Source organism: Chelonia mydas, chromosome 9 (genome assembly GCF_015237465.2).
Source record: "Chelonia mydas isolate rCheMyd1 chromosome 9, rCheMyd1.pri.v2, whole genome shotgun sequence".
In the NCBI taxonomy this organism is placed as follows: domain Eukaryota; kingdom Metazoa; phylum Chordata; order Testudines; family Cheloniidae; genus Chelonia; species Chelonia mydas.
In genome coordinates, this window is record NC_057855.1 from 9,254,473 (window position 1) to 9,272,954 (window position 18,482).

Sequence of the window (18,482 nt, forward strand, 5' to 3'; positions counted from 1 at the left end):
GTAAGCCTCAGAGAGAAGATTTTCGGGGAGACACCAATTCTGTTCTCACCATTCTGTTCAGTCCTATAACCAAAATGAAAGCTTACGCTTGAGATTCAGTGCAAGCATCGTGAGCCCAGGCTTCAGAATCAGATGTGAAATATTCATGCACATGCAGAGGTAGGTAAGGGCGAATCGGGTTACGGATCTACCAAGAAAACTTCCAACTCCCTAGGGTGACCAGACAGCAAAGGTGAAAAATCAGTTCAGGGGATGGGGGGGTGATAGGAGCCTATATAAGAAAAAGACCCCAAAATCAGGACTGTCCCTATAAAATTGGGACATCTTGTCACCCTACAACTCCCTGTCAGAGGGCAGGGTTACCTCACACTGCACTCCATGTGGCACACAATCCTCGCATGCTCCAGTGACAAGTTCAACACCATGTGTTTTATTTACAACATGCTAAACAAGGGCTTGTTCCCCACAGCCTATGGCTTTTATCTTCTCCCAGACCCAGAGGAGAAGGTGGGAGAGCTCTCATCTCCCTGAGATCCTGAGCTTCTCTGGGCTTCCCTATCAGCCTACCCCTCTCTTATCTCTTCCTGTCTCCCTTTTAACCATCCTCAGCTGACGAGCTGAGTCCACTTAGTTTCATAGAGTCATAGATACTAAGGTCAGAAGGGACAATTCTGATCATCTAGTCTGACCTCCTGCACAACGCAGGCCACAGAATTTCACCCACCACTCCTACAAAAAAAACCCTCACACCTATATCTGTGCTATTGAAGTCCTCAAATCGTAGTTTAAAGACTTCAAGGAGCAGAGAATCCTCCAGCAAGTGACCCGTGCCCCATGCTACAGAGGAAGGCGAAAAACCTCCAGGGCCTCTTCTAATCTGCCATGGAGGAAAATTCCTTCCCGACCCCAAATATGGCGATCAGCTAAACCCTGAGCATATGGGCAAGATTCACCAGCCAGATACTACAGAAAATTCTTTCCTGGGTAACTCAGATCCCACCCCAGCTAACATCCCATCACAGGCCATTAGGCCTATTTACCATGAATATTTAAAGATCAATTAATTACCAAAACCATGTTATCCCATCATACCATCTCCTCCATAAACTTACCGAGTTTAATCTTAAAGCCAGATAGATCTTTTGCCCCCACTGCTTCCCTTGGAAGGCTATTCCAAAACTTCACTCCTCTGATGGTTAGAAACCTTCGTCTCATTTCAAGTCTAAACTTCCCAATGACCAGTTTATATCCACTTGTTCTTGTGTTCACATTGGTACTGAGCTTAAATAATTCCTCTCCCTCTCTGGTATTTATCCCTCTGATATATTTATAGAGAGCAATCGTATCTCCCCTCAACCTTCTTTTAGTTAGGCTAAACAAGCCAAGCTCCTTGAGTCTCCTTTCATAAGACAAGTTTTCCATTCCTCAGATCATCCTAGTAGCCCTTCTCTGTACCTGTTCCAGTTTGAATTCATCCTTCTTAAACATGGGAGACCAGAACTGCACACAGTATTCCAGGTGAGGTCTCACCAGTGCCTTGTATAACAGTACTAACACCTCCTTATCTCTACTGGAAATACCTCGCCTGATGCATCCCAAGACTGCATTAGCTTTTTTCACGGCCATATCACATTGACGGCTCATAGTAATCCTATGATCAACCAATACCCCAAGGTCCTTTTCCTCCTCCGTTACTTCTAATAGATGCGTCCCCAGCTTATAACTAAAATTCTTGTTATTAATCCCTAAATGTATAACCTTACACTTCTCACTATTACATTTCATCGTGTTACTATTACTCCAGTTTACAAGGTCATCCAGATCCTCCTGTATGATATCCCGGTCCTTCTCTAAATTGGCAATACCTCCCAGCTTTGTATCATCCGCAGACTTTATTAGCACACTCCCACTTTTTGTGCCGAGGTCAGTAATAAGAAGATTAAATAAGATTGGTCCCAAAACTGATCCCTGAGGAACTCCACTGGCAACCTCCCTACAGCCTGACAGTTCACCTTTTAGTAGGACCCATTGTAGTCTCCCCTTTAACCTATTCCTTATCCACCTTTCAATTTTCCTATTGATCTCCATCTTATCCAATTTAACTAATAATTCCACATGTGGCACCGTATCAAACGCCTTACTGAAATCTAGGTAAATTAGATCCACTGCTTTCTTTTGTCTAAAAAATCTGTTACTTTCTCAAAGAAGGAGATCAGGTTGGTTTGGCATGATCTACCTTTTGTAAAACCATGTTATATTTTGTCCCATTTACCATTGACTTCAATGTCCTTAACTACTTTCTCCTTCAAAATTTTTCCAATTTTTCCAAAATTTTTCCTTGCATACTACAGATGTCAAACTAACAGGCCTGTAGTTACCCAGATCACTTTTTTTCCCTTTCTTAAAAATGGGAACTATGTTAGCAATTCTCCAATCGTACGGTAGAACCCCTGAGTTTACAGATTTGTTAAAAATTCTTGCTAATGGGCTTGCAATTTTGGGTGCCAATTCCTTTAATATTCTTGGATGAAGATTATCTGGGCCCCCTGATTTAGTCCCATTAAGCTGTTTGAGTTTCGCTTCGACCTCAGATATGGTAATATCTACCTCCATATCCTCATTCCCATTTGTCATGCTACCATTATCCCTAAAATCCTCTTTAGCCTTATTCAAGACTGAGGCAAAGTGTTTGTTTAGATATTGAGCTATGCCTAGATTATCCTTGACCTCCACTCCATCCTGAGTGTTTAGCGGTCCCACTTCTTTCTTTTTTTTCTTCTTATTTATATGGCTATAGAACCTTTTACTATTGGTTTTAATTCTCTTTGCCAGGTCCAACTCTACTTGACTTTTAGCCTGTCTCACTTTATCCCTACATGTTCTGACCTCAATAAGGTAGCTTTCCTTGCTGATCCCTTCCATCTTCCACTCCCTGTAGGCTTTCTGCTTTTTCTTAATCACCTCTCTGAGATGCTTGCTCATCCAGCTTGGTCTATAACTCCTGCCTATGAATTTTTTCCCCTTTCTTGGGATGCAGGCTTCCGATAGCTTCTGCAGCTTTGATTTAAAGTAATCCCAGGCCTAGATCCATAAGTTCTTCAGTCCAATCCACTTCCCTAACTAATTTCCTTAATTTTTGAAAGTCAGCCCTTTTGAAATCAAAAACCCTAGTTGCAGATTTATTTTTGTTAATCCTTCCGTTCAGTTTGAACTGAATTAGCTCATGATCACTTGAACCAAGATTATCCCCTACAACCATTTCTTCTATGAGGTCCTCACTACTCACCAAAACCAAATCTAAAATGGCATCCCCTCTAGTCGGTTCAGCAACTACTTATGAAGGAATCCATCAGCTATCGCATCTAGGAAAATCTGAGCCCCATTATTATTACTAGCACTCGTCCTCCAGTCTATATCTGGGAAGTTAAAGTCTCCCATGATCATGCAGTTTCCATTAGTATTTACTTTATTAAAAACATTAAAAAGGGCTCTATCCATATCCAAATGAGATCCCAGTGGTCTATAGCACGCCCCAAGCACTATCCCAGGGGAGGCTCTGATAGTTTTCTTCCTCAGTGTAATTTTTGCCCAGACGGACTCTGTCTTATCCATTCCATCGCTTCTTATTTCTTTACATTCTACCTCATCATTGATATACAATGCTACTCCACCACCTTTACCTTTATTTTGGTCTTTCCTAAACAGCACATACCCTTCGATACCTGTAGTCCAGTCATGACTACTATTCCACCATGTTTCTGTTATCCCTATAATATCTGGTTTCACTTCCTGCACCAGTAGCTCTAGTTCCTCCATTTTGTTACCGAGGCTCCTCGCATGGGTGTACAAACATCTTAATTTTTGCTGTTTGGCCTCGCTCACATTCTGTACCCTATTAGGCACGGTCATTCTACAGCCAGTATAACCTATTCGACTGGTATCCACACTGCCCTTCCTCCTTATATACATTCTCCTACCCACAGCTGTATCCTTTCTTATTTCATTTTCTTCCTTCTCAATGCTAAAATCCGGCGTGGAGATTACCTGGACATCTCCCAACCATCTCCCCCAAATTCCTAGTTTAAAGCTCTCTTAATCAGTTGTGCCAGCCTCCATCCTAGAAGTCTATTTCCTTCCCTACTCAGATGAAGATCATCACCTGGTACTTAATCAATTATCTCACCACTTTGGCTCACATGGGGACACTTACCAAGTGCACAGATCAGTGAGTCAGTCTTTAGCAAAGAGCCTTAAAAGTGTAAATTAAGGCTTGGTGTACACTACAGAGGTAGGTCGATGTAAGGCAGTTTATGTCAACCTAATTATGGCAGCATACACGTTACAGACTGGCTCCCACCGATGTAAGTGCCCTACTCCACTTCCACGAGAGGCGTAAGGTTTATGTTGGTGGAATTAGGATGACGCAGTGTCCGTGTAGACTACTGCATTACTTACATTGGCTGTTGGCTGTCATTTTTGTCAATTTCACCGCTACATGCTGGAGCCGTGAAATTGACAAGAAAGCAGGGCTGTAACTAGGGCAGATGGGGAGCTCCACCTAGAGCCCAGCTGCTCCTGTGTTCCCCACTCCCAGCTAGGCTGGCACTTGGAGCCCAGCTGCCCTCCAGCTCCCGGCTCCCAGCCCAGCTGCTGTCCAGGCTCCCCACTCCCGGCTGGCAGACGGGCTGCTGCCTGGAGGCTCCTGGCTCCCCTCTCCTTGTGGGGAGCCTGGCAGCTGTACTGAGGATTCCCACTGGGAGCCTGGCTGTGACGGAGAGCCGAGAGCCTGGGCGTGAGGGGGGCAGCCAGGCTTCTGGCAGCGGGGAGCTGAGATCCTGGGGAGGCGGTGGGAGTGGGGGGCCAGGAGCCTCCAGGCAGTATCAGGGCTCCTTGCTGGGAGAATTTAGCTCTAGGATATAGCCATGCAATTGACAAGAATGAGAGCCAACAGCCAATGTAAGTAATGCAGTGACGACTACAACAACACTGCGTCACCCTAACTCCATCAGCAAAGCCCTACGCCTCTCGTGGAGATGCAGTTATTATGTCGCTGTAGTACGGCACTTACATCAGCCGGAGCCAGCCTGTAGTGTGTACGCTGACATAATTAGGTTGGGGTAAACTGCCTTATCAACCTGACTCTGTAGTGTAGACCAAGATGCAATTTTACTCCCTACGTATCAGCACCTTATAGTCATTTCCAGAGCACACACAAACTCTGCAGTTTTATACTATTTCAGATGTACTGTGAAGCAGAGGGAAATAAATATAGATAACAAAGCACATATTTGCTTTGCAGGCGGTGAAAATTACAACCCTTTAAATAATCTGGATCCTTTGTTCATGAAGGCCATCTGATCCCATCAGTTCTTTAAGCAGAAAGCCTAACTGATTCTAGAGTGTGGTTCTGTGAATTTTATGTTAGAGCTCAAAGTACAACTGATTAGACAGAATGATATACAGATGATTTTTGAACCCTGTGCCTATTGTTGCAAATGGTTAGCAAGCCCAGATTATTTATAAATATTGCTAGAACTGCGATATACTGGGGAGATGTACAGTGTTCACTGGTCCTGAAAGTCACACTACCACCTCCCTCATACTGGACCAGAGTAGTGCTACTCAGATGATTATGCTCATATACTACAGTGATCAGAGCCAGTTAAATACCTAGATTGCAATATACAGTGTGTATTAATGATTAGCTTACTAAGGCCTTGTCTACACTACTGGGGGAAATCGATCTAAAAGTTACGCAACTTCAGCAACGTGAATAACGTAGTTGAAGTCGACGTACTTAGATCCAGTGATGAGCTGCCAAAATCTTAACAATGGGTTTCCTCCTCACCCCACGAGGGGGTCGTTGCCCACCCCTGCCCCCTGGGACTCCTGCCCCATCCAACCCCCCTGCGTTCCTTGATGCCCCCCCAGGACCCCTGCCCCATCCACCCCCCTCCCCTGTCCCCTGACTGCCCCCAGAACTGGGCAGGAGGGTCTCGTGGGCCACCGTAGTGGGTGCCCACCCCACCCCTAAGAGCCAGAGGCACCTGCCGGGGGGCGAAGTGGGGAGTCCTGGCGGTGCTTACCTGGGGCAGCTCCCAGGAAGCATCCAGCAGGTCCCTCTGGCTCCTAGGGGCAGGGGAGCGTAGCTGGGGGGGAGCAGGGGGAGCGGCCGCTCCCCCACTGATCACATCAAAAGTGGCGCCTTAGGCGCCGACTCCCTGGGTGCTCCGGGCTGGAGCATCCACGGGGAAAATTTGGTGGGTGCAGAGCACCCACCGGCCGCTCCGTGCCCTGCGCCCGGCCCCAGCTCACCTCACCTCCGCCTCCTCCCCTGAACCCACCGCCCCACTCTGCTTCTCTGCCCCCTCCCCCAGCTTCCAGCGAATCAGCTGTTCGGCGGGAAGCCTGGAGGGCTGAGAAGCAGGCCGTGGCTTCCCGCTCAGGCCGAGGGTGGCGGAGGTGAGCTGGGGCGGGGAGCGGTTCCCCTTTGGGCCAGCCCCCTCCCCCAGGGTTACCTGCTGTGGTGCAGGCGGCCCTCCTTGCGCCCCCCCGCCCCAGCTCACCTCCGCCTCCCTGGGCCTGAGCGGGAAACCGCGGCCTGCTTCTCAGCCTGCCCCAGCTTCTGGCCCAAACAGCTGATTCGTGGGAAGCCTGGGGAAGCGGAGAAGCAGAGCGAGGTAGTGCGTTCAGGGGAGGAGCTGGAGGCGAGCAGGGGCCAGCAGTGGGACAGGGAGCTGCCGGTGGGTGCTCTGCACCCACCAAATTTTCCCTTTGGGTGGCCCCAGGGCTGGAGCACACGTGGAGTCGGCGCCTAAGGTGCCAGTTTTGGCCGGTTAAATTTAGAAGCCCTTTTAGAACCTGTTGTCCCTTGAGGAACAACCGGTTCTAAAAGGGCTTCTAAATTTAACAACCGTTTCTAGCGAACCGGCTCCAGCTCACCGATGCTTAGATCTACTTACCACGATGTCCACACTACGTGATGTCAACTGGAGACGCTCTCCCATCGACTCTCCTTGCACTTCTCGTCCAGGTGGAGTACAGGAGTCGACAGGAAAGCGATCTGCAGTCAATTTACTAGACCCGCTAAATCGACTGCCGATGCATCAATCGCTGTGCGTTGAACCCCCGGTAATTGTAGACAAAAGCCTAAGAATGTTTCAACAGATAAGCCTGACAGGTCAAACCAAAGATTGATATTCAATGATTTATTGGTAAGGCAAATAATTAATACTCATGCTCTGTCTCTAAATAGTACTGACCCAGAGTGGGTGCCATAAAAATAAAACTTGCCCATGTACCAGTATTTGACTTTCTGCAGTATTTCCTGGGCTTGGAAAAGGAAATAACACAGTTAAACTACCCTGGCCAGAAAGAGACAATTTAGTTTTTAAAATGGTACCGTCTTCTCCAACAGTTGCTCAATGTATAAAACGTCGTTCATTGGATTTCTGAACTGACTTTCATCTCAGAATCCCAAAGCACTTCACCAACATTACAACATCCCTGTTAGTTAGGTATCATTGACTCCTTTGAGCACAGAGAAGTTAAATCACTCACTCAAGTTTACACAGTGAGTCTGTGGTAGAACTGAGAATAGAACAGAGATGTTTTGACTCCTGAGCCTTAGTTGTGACCACACTGCCTTGAAGACAAGAACATAAGAATGGCCATACTGAGTCAGACCAATAGTCCATCTAACCCAGTATCCAGTATGCTGCCAGATGCTTCAGAGGCAATGAACAGGGCAATTATCAAGTTATCTATCCCCTTTTGTCCACTCCCAGCTTCTGACAGTTGGAGGTTTAGAGACACCCAGAGCATGGGGTTGCATCCCTGACCATCTTGACTAATAATCATTGATGGACCTATCCTCCATGAATTTATCTAATTCTTTTTTGAACCCAGTTATACTTTTGGCCTTCACAACATCCCCTAGCAATGAGTTCCACAGGCTGATTGTGCATTGTGTGAAGAAGTACTTCTTTATTCTTGTTTTAAGCCTGCTGCCTATTAATTTCATTGGGTGACCTCTGGTTCTTTTGTTATGTGAAGGGGTAAATAACACTTCCTTATTCACTTTCTCCACACCAGTCACGATTTTATAGACCTCTATCATATCCACCCTCTGTTGTCTTTTTCTAAGATGAACAGTCCCAGTCTTTTTAATCTCTCCTCGTATAGAAGTTGTCTAGACCCCTATCCATTTTTGTTGGCACTTCTCTGTATTTTTTCCAATTATAACAACTTTTTTGAGATGGCATAACCAGAATTGCATGCAGTAGTCAAGGTGTGGGCATACCATGGATTTATGTAGTTGTATTATGATATTTTCTGTCTTATTAGCTATCCCTTTCCTAATGGTTTATAACATTGTTAGCTTTTTTGACTGCTACTGTACATTGAGCAGATGTTTTCAGAGAACTATCCCTGATGACTCCAAGATCTCTTTCTTGAGTGATAATAGCTAATTTAGACTCCTCATTTTGGGGATTATGCTTTCCAATATGAGTTACCTTGCACTTATCAGCATTGTTTTTTTGTTGTCCAGTCACCCAGAGTTATGAGATCCCCCCGTAACTCTTCGCGGTCAGTTTCGGACTTAACTATCTTGAGTAATTTTGTATCATCTGCAAATTTTGTCACCTTACTGATTACCCCCTTTTCCAGATCATTTGTGAATATATTTAACAGCACTGGTACCAGTACAGAGCCCTGAAGGACCCCACTATTTATTTCTCTCCACAGTGAAAACTGCCAATTTATTCCAACCCTTTGTTTCCTATCTTTTAACCAGTTAATGATCCATGAGAACATCTTCCCGCTTATCCCATGACTGCTTACTTTGCTTAAGAGCCTTTGGGGTGGGACCATGTCAAAGGCTTTCTGAAAGTCAAAGTACACTATATCCACTGGATCCCCCTTGTCCACATGCTTGTTGACTCCCTCAAAGAATTCCAGTAGATTGGTGAGTCATGATTTCCCTTCACAAAAGCTGGGTTGACTTTCTCCCTACATATCACGGTCATCTGTGTGTCTGATAATTCTGTTTTTACTATAGTTTCATCCAATTTGCCTGGTACTGAAGTTAGGCTTAGTGGCCTATAATTGCCAGGGTCACCTCTGGAGCGTTTTTTAAAAAAACAGCATTACATTAGGTATCCTCCAGTTATCTGGTACAGAGGCTGATTTAAGCAATAGGTTACATATCACAATGAATAGTTCTGCAATTTCATATTTGAGTTGCTTCAGAACTCTTGGGTGAATCCCATCTGGTCCTGGCAATCGATTACTGTTTATCAGTCTGTTCCAAAACTTCCTCCATCGACACCTCAGTCTGGGACAGTTCCTCAGACTCGTCACCTAAAAAGAATGGCTCCGGTGTGGGATCTCCCTTATATCCCGTGTCTCTTCCAGCCGTCCTCTCTTGGGCTTTCCCTAACATCCTTTCTACATATTAAGAGGATCAGTACTACCAGGCACACTACTTCAAATGTAGGTCTTTTCTTTAAGCCAATATAATAGCTGACTGTTTTTCTCTGAATTAACGGTCCAACAATCTGATCTATGTGGGCAGACCCATGCACCTCTGTGAAGTTCAGCTCAAGTCAATGAGGGTTCATGGGATCACATTGCAGGGATGGGGCCTTGGTACTGGAAGGATTTATTGAGCATGAATTGGGGAAGAAGGAAGAGAGGCTGCCAGTGCTGTTTATGGCAGATATTGTAACTCATCATTGTTTCAGGTTCCTGAATCTTCCTGATCACAGGCAAAGCAGATTATGTCAACAGGAAGCTACTGCATTCATAGATATAATTTCTATGCAAATAAGGAGGCAGGTGAATAAATAAGATGTGAGTAATAGCTGCTGGGGGCCTGAAAGTAAGACTCGTGTGCTATAACCTGCATATCTAACTAGACCACAGAAGGGCCACACGGTGACTATTATCTGAGTTCCCCTGTGCAGGGGAAAAAAATCCAGAGATGTTTCTCACCTGCCAACTCTCTGGAAAGATAGTCCCTGTTTCCAGAGCAAAATGCTGACTATGTTCCCCACTCTGATTCTCCAAGGAAAGGGACAAAAGGTGAAATTCACCCAATGCAGAATGCTCAAAGAAAGGGCATAAGTGGTGGTGCTGGAGGTCATTCATGAAATGCTCCTGGGAATTTTATTGTGACATTTCCCCCATACACACACGCACACACTCCTAGCTTCTGGGGGCTGTTGGCAGGAGGCATAGCTTAGGGCAGCCTTCAGGAGAGGGTAGAGCATGGACAGGTGGCTCAAAACTGCCTCCCCTTCCCCCCCGGACTTGCGCCAAGTATTCCTCCGCTGGACTGCAGAATCAGGGACAAAATCTTAATATTTAAATTCATACCCTCTTTCATTCTGAAGCATCTCATTTCACAAATTGATCTACCAACTATACATGGGCATCGGACTGGCCCAAACCCCTGTACCTACTTAATAAAACAATAAAAACAATGAGTGGAACGGACATGATGTTCACTACAAAACATGTCCGGTCCTCTTGTTCTTGAGGGAGAGGTTTGCCTGTGGAAATTTGCTCACGCTTTACTTATAGACCAACCTCAAGGAGGCAACAGCCCTTTGGATGGTCACTTCAGACAGATTTCCCTGTAAATCTTTTTGAGTTTTCTATTTTAATGCTACATAAAGATACATGTTACTCTGAGGTTAGCTCGGTTTACTCCCCGTTGAGGTTAACTTCCATTGAGGGTTTCATGGGAGTTACTGAGGGCAGAATTCATCCCTGCATGCATGTTGGGAAGAAAGAGATGCAACCTGACAAGAAAATTAATGGGCTCGTTCTGTGCTCCAATTAACTCAATTTCTGAGATGCCGATACGTTGGGTAAATTTTTGCTGGCTGCACTACAGTGTTTGATGGAATTCCTGTAAATAGAGGACCAGATCCTCGGCTGATGTAAACTGGCATAGGGCTAGTGTGGTCAAGCTGTTGTGATCAATCTGGCACACCAATTGTAAAGCACTTTGGGAAGGAACCTACTGAGCTACAAAGTATTATAGGTGGAGCTGTTAGTGCTGTCCACAGTTAATGTTGCCCGATCCTTCCCATTATAAGACCCTGTTTTCAGTTGCTTATAACGCTGCTAAACTTTGAACATTTGGGCTGAAGTTTTCCCTACAGGGTGTCTGCCTCATGCTAAATTATTTTGGAAAGTTTCAACAAAAAGGGTTTGGCCATTTCCTGAATGAGATTCAGGGAAGATATATTGGTTTGCCCAGGTTAAAACAATTTTACAACCATTTAGTTGAGAAGCTCAGGCACCTCTGCACTTTGGATCAAGGGCTTGAAATTAGGCAAGAGGCTTGCCCGGGCATTCGGGAAGTGCTTTGTGCTCTTCCTGTTTTTAAAAAATGTCCAAAATTTGTCTACAAGATAGAAGCCTTTGAAAAAAATCTCAGTTTACACCCATTCAGCAGAGACTTGCTAGAATTGGAAGTTGAATTCTCCTAAAATTTGTATTCCTTCCTGCCAGTGAGTTTCAGACAAAGTGCTGACAAAGTGCGTGTGTCATCCTCCTCCTTTGGTGAAACGTACAGAGGACAACAACCTACTACTGCTAGCGGTTGTTCTGCCACTTGAACTAACAAAGTATGTGTAATGGGCCTAAATGTTCCAACCAGCCAAGGTCCTATGTGGGTGTAAATGTGATTCCATATGATAGACTATTTTGTTTTTTTCAGTTTGCTTTTTTAAAAACCTAAGAACCTACACATAAAACGCTACATTAGAAGAACATTACAATGTTGCAAAGTCAAGCACTCAAAAATTAGGAAATCCCATCATTAAGGTTGCCTGTGCTTTTGAACATATAGAGTATGATATAATTCTAAGTACTCTGAAAAAATCAGGTCTTAGGCGTCTCACATTTGACACCCAAAATTAGTGGACACTTGATCTTAATCTCTTTGCCTCAGGTCCCCATAAGTAAAATGAAGATAATACCATCCCCTCACCTCACAGGTATAATGTGAAAATACACTGTTTGTGAAGCACTCATATTCTATAGTGAGGAGCAGCATTGAAAAGCCCATGAGGAAATAAATAATTCTGTCTTCAGAGGAGGGTTTGAATAATGTTCCAGAAATAAGACCGAGGGCCGCACATTGAACAATGCGGATAAAACAAAATATTGGATCAGCTGGGTGCTGTCCAATATTATAATATCTGTATTATGCACCAGTGACAAATAAGTTGACTCATACTCCAGGCAGCTTTGAACTCTGAGTTCATTTGAGGAAGCAAATTTCGGTCATTTTAGTAATAAAACCTAAACAAACTACATCTCATCTATATATAGCTGACTGCTCATTGGATTCTTTTTGGCACCCCTTACACTTACCCATACAGAACTCTCATTCACTAATGAATAACATCTGGAGTGAGGATAAAACAAATACATCCTGCAAAATAGAGGAAGGAGAAGGCAGGGTGGACAGAAGAGAGATTATCTGATGTAGGAATATGTGAATTCCATTAGTGCCTCTGTGGGAAACCACCAGCTTCTTACAGCCCACAATATTTCTGTACAGAGGAGAGGAAGAAAAGAGGCTTTCATTTTTGTGGCAATAGCATATGGCAATGACTGAGGCCTGGGGGGGGAAGGGGGGAGAATTGATCTAAGTTACACAACTTCAGCTATGCGAATAATGTAGCTGAGGTCGACGTACTTAGATCTACTTACCATGGTGTCTTCACTGCGGTAAGTAGACGGTTGGCGCTCTCCCATCAACTCTGCCTGCGCCTCTCGCCCTGGTGAAGCACCAGAGTCTACGAGAGAGTGCTCGATTTATCGCGCCTAGACTAGACGTGATAAATCAACCCCCGCTGGATTGATCACTGCCCGTCGATCCAGCAGGTAACGTAGACAAGCCCTGAGAAACTGATTGGTCTCTTTTCTTACAGAAGGATACTTTTGGGAGGGGCCTCATTCTGTACTCCTTGCTAGAGGTAGAAAAGACCCTCTGTATTAGGGCATCTAGGCCCAGATCCTCAAAGGTGTTTAGGTGCCTATTGATTTCAATAGGAGTGAGGTGCCTTAAGACTTTTGAGGATGTGGGTGCTAGCTCCTTGCCCTGGGTGAAATTCACTCCCATGCAGTGGATCAGCACAAACAAGAGGCTTCCACTGTTCCCCCTTTTGAGACTTCTCTTTATATGCAGTCCAAGATGCATGGGACACTTAAAACTGGAATGGAAAAAACAATAGTAAATTTACTAAATCCCCAGTCTGTGGAAATTAAATTTGCCCATGAGGATGGAATGCAAGATCTAATCTGAAACCCCTCCCTGAAATTCAGGGGGCTGGTTTTGAGCTTATGGTGTGGACTTCTTTCTTCTTTTTATTTCTATCTACAACCACCATCTGAAATACAAACTATACTGGTAAAGCAACTACTGAGTTAAAACACTGATTTCCTAGGATTTGCTGGGTCGGAGACCAAGCTGTGGTTAGGCTTTTTAGGAACTCATCCAAGGCATGTGTATCTGAATCAACTGGAGCCATCCAAATCTTCAAGTCATGGTCAAGACATCAAAGGAATTATTGATTTTTCTTCCTCCTCGCTGATTGCATTTTGTTATTAGCTTGGACTTTTACAGGAGTATTCTCTAGCCTTCAGAGTGATGATTAGCCAATATCAGCATAGCTGATATTACCAGCAGTGCTGCTTTAGGCAAAGGTCTTATGTTTCATATCATTGTTTCCTCTCGTTTGAGTCCTGCTCTTGCATGTTTAGCACACAGAACTTTAGAAAATGAGCAGGCCTTCCAGAGCAATCCAGATGACTAAACCACTGGTTCAGGTAGGGGGAAAGTTCAACACGAACAGGGTTCTAAACTATTTTAGCCAAGCTGCTAGTTGAAATGTTTTCCCATCAAGCTTTGTTTGGGACATGAAATGGCTTGTTGATAAAACTCCTAGGATTTTCTCACAAAAGTTTTGGTTTTTTTGAAACATTTCATTTGTCCACAAAATTTTTCAAAATGTGTTTAATTTCAACAAAACACACACTCTCTCTCTGCACTTTTCAACTGCAAGAAAAGTGAATAAATGTGAAAGAAAAGGGATGGGGAACACCTGAAACTGGCGGGGGGGGAGGGGGGGAAGGGGCAAAAGAGAGAAGGTATTCACAAAAAATTTCAAATAAAATGAAAAATTTGGGGAGGTCTTTTCAAAATTGAGGGGAATTTATTTATTTATTTTTTACTAACTACTACTACTAAATCTTTATAATTTTTCCTCCTGCTCAAAAAGAAATTATACCATTTTCTAAGTGAAATTATACCACCTTCCAAAGGGAGCAGCTGTTTCCATATACTAGTCTTTCTCCAAGGCTGGAGAATGCAGCTTTTGGAAATGGTACTCAAAACCAAATAAGATTCCCCCATCTACCTCATAATAAGGAGCTACTGGAGAACCAAACAACACCCAGTGGTTGGATTTCAACTCAGTCATGGGACCTGTACAACTCAGTTGTTTTGTAGTCATGGTAATGGCTTCAATTGTTCTATTCAGGACATTTGTCAGATCTTTATGTATAAATAATTAAATTTGCGAGAAGTACACTTGAAATTCTTTGTATGTTTTGGGCCAGGATGCAGGGTGAGGAGTTGCAAAGAGAAGTGAAGGGAGAGGCCATTTCAAGTTTTGTTGCTAATTGCAGTGACCATGCAGTTGGGTAAGGGGAAAGGCAGCACATACAGATAGAAGAAATACTCATCTTATTTTGATACATTTCTAGGATAGACACAATATCCTTCTGTCTGACTGCATAATTGGGTGGGGTCATCCTGACTTCTATAAATTTATGAAAAATGAAAGACATGTCAGGTCTTCTCTTTACTGATTTCATTATGATGTGCCCTCTCCATCCAGGGCTATCTGCCATGAGCCTCCCACAAAGAAGGATGGGCAGATGTCAGTGAGAGCTGTGGGTCCATAACATCTCTCAACATTGTTGAAGTAGCCTCTAAGACCTTTTCCATTTGGTTCCCCCAGAACTCAGTTAGACTCCTGTCTCATCATTCAGTTTCCTTTATTTGGCATATATCAAAGCTATGTTGAGTTGATCAACCTCAAACGTAGCGGGTGGGAACAGGGTATAGACCCCACATCCAAAGTTATACAAAGAAAGGGCGTTTCTGTATATATTGCATCGCATGTTTTGGGATTGGCTTGGTTACTTTGCAAGAACCACTCCCTGTATATCATGCTCTGTCCATAGGCTGTGCATGTTTGGCTTTACTCTTTATCTCATCTTTACGCCCCCAGCTTCTCTTGCCCATTGTTATCTTGTTCTTAGTACTGTAAATGGTTCCCTGGGAGGTGTTCTTATATTAGCTAGCTCAGGCATTCTGTCTTTTAGCTTACTGACCCCTTTACTTATCTTAGCACAAACATTCCATTTTTGGCCTGCTGACCTAGGTACCTCCCTAATCCTGTTGTCCAACAAACTAGGCCTCCCGCTTAAGTATGGATGTCAAGCCAGCCCTACAGGCATGATGCATAATTAGTTTCATTTTTGAGAACCCACATATGGAGGCACTCAAAATTAGTGAATACATCCAAAAAAAATGGCTTTTATTTTTTCTGATGGACTTCAGGTGAATTAACTAGAAATTTCCCCAGAACAAACAATAAAAGGGCTGCATAATAGAATAGGAGCAAGTTTGGCCTTTGCTGCCTGACACAGACTTGCTTGAAGCATTTCATCTGATATCCAGATTTATTTCTAACAGTGCATGTAACTTTGCCTTTATCAATGTGCTGATAAACATGACTAATGTTTACCTTACATTTTTAAATGCACTTTCATTTGCTATGTGACAGAGGAGTTACTTCTTTGTCTAGTTTTATTTTATTACTATTAAACTACAGGAATAATTGCACACTGGGGTCATGTGTATTAGGGAATCTCCTTCCCTCAGCACATTCTAACACATTGTCTTTTGTATGGCAGCCAGAGGAGACACAGTTCAAGGGCTGCAGATGATTTGCCCGTTGCATCAGTTGGCTCATTGGCAGCTTCGCTCACTGTGAGCCAAACTAAAGCAGCCTAACACAACAGAGTCTCTTGTCAATGCTCAGTGTTTAGAGACCACAATCTCCACTCCACTAAACCGTGTTTTTTCCAAGTGCACGGTAAAAGAAATACATTTTGATTGGCATAGCAGCTGTGGTAACTGCGGTCATTCACTAGTGCATAAATACAGTAACTCCTCACTTAAAGTCATCCCGATTAACGTTGTTTCGTTGTTGATCAATTAGCGAACATGCTCATTTAAAGTTGTGCAATGCACCCTTATAATGTTGTTTGGCTGCTGCTTGCTTTGTCCACTGCTTGCAGAAAGAACAGCCCGTTGGAGCGAGCTGGTGGGGGCTTGGAACCAGGGTGGACCAGCAGCCCCCCTAAGATAGCCTGCTGGGCAGCTGCCCAGCAGGCTATCAATTGCCGGCAGTTCAGCTGTCCCTCCCCCTGCTTCCTTGGAGCTGTTCCTGGGATCCTCCTACTTGCTGTATGGGTAGGGAGGAAAAGAGGAGGGCTAATGTGAGGGTGTCCCCCTCCCCCCGCTTACCCCATCTCCATAGAGCGGGGGCGGGGGTGTGGGGGGAGGACGAGACTGGACAGGGCTCAGGACAGAGGGAGCTTGCTGGCAGCAGCTGCTGCCTCAACTTGCTGATCTACTTAAAAAGGCAATGTGCTTAGAGTGCGGTCAGCGTACTTAAAGGGGCAATGTGCATCTCTCTCTCTCTCCTCACACACAGTGTGTGTTTCTGTCTGCCATGCTTCTCCCCTCCCTCCTTTTGTGCTGCTTTGTAACGCGTGAGGCTACATTAACAATGTGTTAACCCTTGAGGGCTCAGCCGAGTACTAGTTCATCATTTAGCAGTAAGGCAGTTCCCAGGAAATATCCCACCCTCTGACTTCACCACCTCAACCAAGCTTCACAATCATCATTGCTCTGTACAGTATTAAATTGTTTGTTTAAAACTTATATTGTGTATGTGTGTGCGCACACACACACTATAATCTTTTGGCTGGTGAAAGTTTCCCTGGAACCTAACCCCCCCCTATTAATATTTATGGAGAAATTAGATTCACATAACATCATTTTGCTTGAAGTCGCATTTTTCAGGAACATAACTACAACGTTAAGCGAGGAGTTACTGTACTTTGAGTGCAAAAGAAAACTAATTGTCTTACTGCTAAGTACTGAAAACCTGTTAAAGTATTCAGGTCTTCTTTTTGGGACCAATTCTACTGTACCCAATTGAACAAGATTCCCCTCCACTTCCATGCCAAAAATAACTCTTAAAATAGTTGGGAATTCTCTGGTGACTGGAACTGACTAGCAGTCCTGTTGTGTGTGGATAGTTAAGTCAGGTGTTTTTATTCTTGTGCTTTTATAATTATTAACAGCTCACCTAAGACAATGCTCTGATTTATTCCCCCTAATACTATGCATAATGCTGGAAGCTAAAACTACTTGCTGTTGCCCAGTTTACTAAAGGCCAGATCTTAGTCCCCAGGGGAAGTCATTGGAACTTTTCCCATTGATTTCAATAGAAACTAGGATTTAGGCATGCTAGCACAAGTTTTCTAATGTTAGTCTCTATTGATTCCCTCAGCTACCAATAGGAGATCAGCAGAAAGTCCCTGTCCACCAAAGTCCATCTCTGAGGTAGAATTATCAAAAAAGAAAAGTGTTAAGAAGACTAAAGGCGGAATTAAGGTAGGAGCATCTTTGTTTTTGAAACAGTCTCTACTGTGACAGAATGCAAGGTGATATCACTGTATGGTGCAACAAAAACTCTTAAAATACACAGGGTAAAATACCCTACCACCCACTCCCATGTGTTCTATATCAGTTTCATACTGGATTTTATGAGCATAAGCATTCTGGTGAAAGCTGAAATTCCTTTAGGGAAAAAAATATATCTGGCTATATGTGTATTGCATGTGCATCTTGAAAACCCCTCCCATATTACAATGCATTAGCTCACAGGTATGTACTGTAGTTTTAGCGGTGTTGGGCCCTGAAGAAGGACTGTGTGTGGCTCAAACACTTGTCTCTCTCATCAACAGAAGTTAGTCCAGTAAATGATATTACCTCACTCATCTTGTATCTCTTAGCTCTCAGGTATCATACTATAGCTTTTTGCCTAAAGTGGGAATCTTACTCTGACGTCACCTTAGTAAAATTCACCCCGTAAAACTGGTGTTCTGTTCTAGTCAGGTTCTCATATTGCACTCATCACGGTGGTATCCAAGCCCCTTCCAGAGATAAAAATTAAACAATGAGACATATCAAGTGGAGTCCCCCTCCGAGATAAATTTACTCATTAAATACTTTTCAAAAACAACAAAACTAATCCAATACCTGCTGCTGCATGGCAAAAGAAGGTCAAAAAAAGTGCAAAGCCATCTAC

General features: G+C 43.9%; 1 protein-coding gene across 2 annotated transcripts in view; it reads left to right on the forward strand.

Annotated features, from left to right (window-relative positions):
• MCF2L2 (MCF.2 cell line derived transforming sequence-like 2) overlaps positions 1 to 18,482 on the forward strand; it is a 320,576-nt gene that overhangs the window by 154,150 nt on the left and 147,944 nt on the right. For both annotated transcript variants that reach the window (XM_037908688.2, XM_043522397.1), the window contains one exon: positions 17,682 to 17,785. In XM_037908688.2, coding sequence (XP_037764616.1) covers positions 17,682 to 17,785 — 104 coding nt within the window. The remainder of the gene's footprint in view (positions 1 to 17,681; positions 17,786 to 18,482) is intronic.